The sequence below is a fragment of the Rosa rugosa genome, chromosome 6 (assembly GCF_958449725.1).
Source record: "Rosa rugosa chromosome 6, drRosRugo1.1, whole genome shotgun sequence".
Taxonomy (NCBI): Eukaryota; Viridiplantae; Streptophyta; class Magnoliopsida; order Rosales; family Rosaceae; genus Rosa; species Rosa rugosa.
In genome coordinates, this window is record NC_084825.1 from 33441532 (window position 1) to 33444764 (window position 3233).

The 3233-nt window shown below is 34.7% G+C and overlaps 1 protein-coding gene across 1 annotated transcript; it reads right to left on the minus strand.

The window, feature by feature from the left end:
* Window positions 1–1060: 1060 nt before the first annotated feature.
* Window positions 1061–1765, minus strand: LOC133717284 (blue copper protein-like). The gene is made up of 2 exons (XM_062143973.1): window positions 1549–1765; window positions 1061–1455 (listed from the first exon to the last, which is right to left on the minus strand). The coding sequence occupies exons 1-2, from the start codon at window positions 1709–1711 to the stop codon at window positions 1250–1252; spliced, it is 369 nt and encodes a 122-aa protein (XP_061999957.1). The 5' UTR covers window positions 1712–1765; the 3' UTR covers window positions 1061–1249.
* Window positions 1766–3233: the final 1468 nt, after the last annotated feature.

Sequence of the window (3233 nt, forward strand, 5' to 3'; positions counted from 1 at the left end):
GGAGGAGGACGACGGAGATGACCTCGTTAGGTACTAGTGTTGATGCCGGTTGGGATTGGGATCGGACGAGGAGGAGAGATCTTCACACTTTTGATGGGCAGGCATTGAATTTTTTTTTTTTTTTTTTTTTTTTTGTGAATTTAGCCTTCTTAGAGGGTTTAAAAGTTAAAAAGTGGGGCCTTATGTCGGCTGCAACTCAGCACATAACGTCATATTTGGTAGGAAATTTGAAATTTGGACGCGGCTGATGGGATTTGGAAGCGCAGGGACCAACGTGATTAAAAAAAAAAAAGAGGGATCAAACTGATTTTTGACCCAAAATTTGAGGGAGTAAACCGAATTTAATCCTTAATTAATTTTACGGATCCATCATCCACGATCATATGTCAAATTTAAATAACAAAGTAATTTTGACACTCTATTTTTACTTTCTTATATTTTACCATTTTCCACTTATCTTAGACATATATTTCGTGAAGCAAATGACGTAGTTCATAAATTGACGCACCTTGCTAGTTTTAATTATCTGAATGACATGGTTTTCATTCTAATATAATAAGTTAGGCGTGGGATGAGCCCCCAAGTTGGATGAGCTCCATACTCCTTTCAGATGTGCACCGCCAATATTAGTTATTTTCATAATATCAAATCTTAATTTTTATGATGCAATTCTTAAATCATAAGTATATGAATTAGATTAGAAATAAACAATATCAAAGTTAACAAAGAAGCCCATGCCAGTATCATTTGATTTAATGGCATAAGTCTCTCATTTATAGTAGAATGTTGTGAGTTTGACTTTATGACTTACAATAGACTAGTTGTTTACTTGATTAAAACAAAATTAACAAAGAAAGAATTTAAATTTCTTCTAATGAAAATATATGAAAGTTACAATGTGCATACATAACCTGAGCCGATCACAAGGCTCCCTTTATCAAAAAAAAAAAAAAAAAAAAAAAAAAAATTAATAAGGAAGGGGTGATACGAACTTGGTACCAACATCTTGTTTGAGATAAATCATAAATGTCTTATTCACTAGACTATATACTAGTCTTATTTCAAAAAAAAAAAAAAAAAAAGACTACTAGTCAGGAAATCGATCATAAGTTGGTTTGTCCAACATAGAAATTTTAATGTCAAAAAATAAAATTACTAATTACTTAAACATATAATTCTCTAGGACTAATTAGATCTCAAATAAATTTCTTTTGAATTTTTCAACGGGTGCTGATCCGGAGGCCGAGATCTATGTAACAATATTGATCATAACTTTGTGTTGATCAGAGTCACAATGATAGTCACATAAAAAATAATAGCTCCCAACAAGATTGAAAGTTAAAGCGTCATTGCCACTGGTGTACACACCCAATTCTGGTGATGAAGTACAACTGTCATAGCCATCAGCATTAAACGCTTGAGCAACGTTATGGCTACCAGCATCGTATTTGAATACTGGGAAACAAAAAGAACCAAGATTTAGTGAGCTACAATTTTACCTCCATAAAACAAATTCATGAATTGATAGCAAAGAAAAGGCACGCATACTTAAAACATCTCCAAGTTTGAAAGTCTTGTCATCTGCCCACGCTTGGTAATCAACATTACCATCCCAGCCTTCATCATCTCCAACAACATACTGTTTTGCCAAAACCATGCTCGGAAAAACAACGAAAAAGGCTATCACAACAAGAGGAGTACTGATTGCCATGTTGGTAAAATAAGCTAGCTAGCTATAAAGCTCTTGTTAATCCCTCTGAAGAAATCTCACTTTGTATATATTGTTAGCCTCGTAAACTTATACTGTCGAAGCCAACAATGGAAGCTTATATATATATGTGGCCTTAAAACCGTACGGACACTTATGCTTTTGAGCATACCAGTCATATGTATGGGGTTAGCTAGTACTTTGGTCACACCGCTGTACTGATAACTACAATATTACGTGATTCGGTAATATAAAAGTCATGCCGCTCGATTTATCTCTTTCCATGGTATTAAGAGTATCAGCAGTTACAGACTGTTATATGTTCTTATAATGAATTTTCAAGCCTCATCAAATCTCAGACTTATTCAAGATAGCCAATACTTATTAATTACCGGCTTTGAATATCGATAAACCTCCCATGCAGCCATGCAGGGCCGGTCTTGAGCTTTGTTGTCTAGGGCGAATTTTTTTTTTTTTTTTGTGCGACCAACTTGCAGATCGATGTCATACTCTAAATTTTTTTTTTAGGGGTTTGGAACTCAATCAAGCTAGTGGCTCATCTCCACACTAATTTTGTTAGATAAAGAAACATTATACAACGGGGTGATCTAAAACCAAAACCCTGTATAACAAAGATTACATATTTTTTCTTGCCACAGAAAACTCCTAGCTAATTCAAAAGATCACAGATGTAATTTTGCACTTCGACACAATCGATCACATAAATAAGAGACATGGTAACACGTGTCTTGGTATAACTTATGAAGAATTCTGAATAAAATTTTTTTTTAAAAAAAAACATATTCAAAAGTTGAACAAACAAATAGAAAATGATCGACTTGGAAAAACTAGAGATCATTGAATATGCACTTACTCATGGTCGGCCTCTATGAAGTAAGAAAGCCCATATAGATATATACGCCCGGTATTCTGCCCTTTCCACTATTGAATGAATTACACCAGAAGATCTGGGAATCAGCAAGGATAATGCCACAGTTAGCAGCTCGAGAACTGGCAAAAGAAAAAAAAAAAAAAAACAGCCATACATTAATGCATCGTTAAAATCTCGAAATCAATATATCAAAATTAAAACTGCAAGTTGAAAGTTAGGACTTAATTTTTTCTGGAATATAAGGAAGCGTCATCTGGTACACACTATGAAAAGTGCACGCCTTGCTCGTGTTGGAGGCAGCCCATAAGGCCCTGCAACCTAACGAAAACAAGTATGCAAACTATACAAAAAATGGCTTCAAATGTGAGAAATTTAGAAGATGAATAACTAGTTGAACCTGAGTGATATTGCAGTACTCTTCTCCCAGGGTTTGCTGGCTTGACCCTGTAGTCAAAATCTAATAGAGCATTTGCCCAAGAAGCTTTGTCTGCTCAAATCACAAATAAACACAATGATGAACTAGTTACTGATATCCCAATACCCACAACTCAGAACAACAGAAACATAGAGAGGAGAAAGATTTGGTGATGGATGAGAATGAATTGAAGAATTGAATGACTATTGAAACCACTT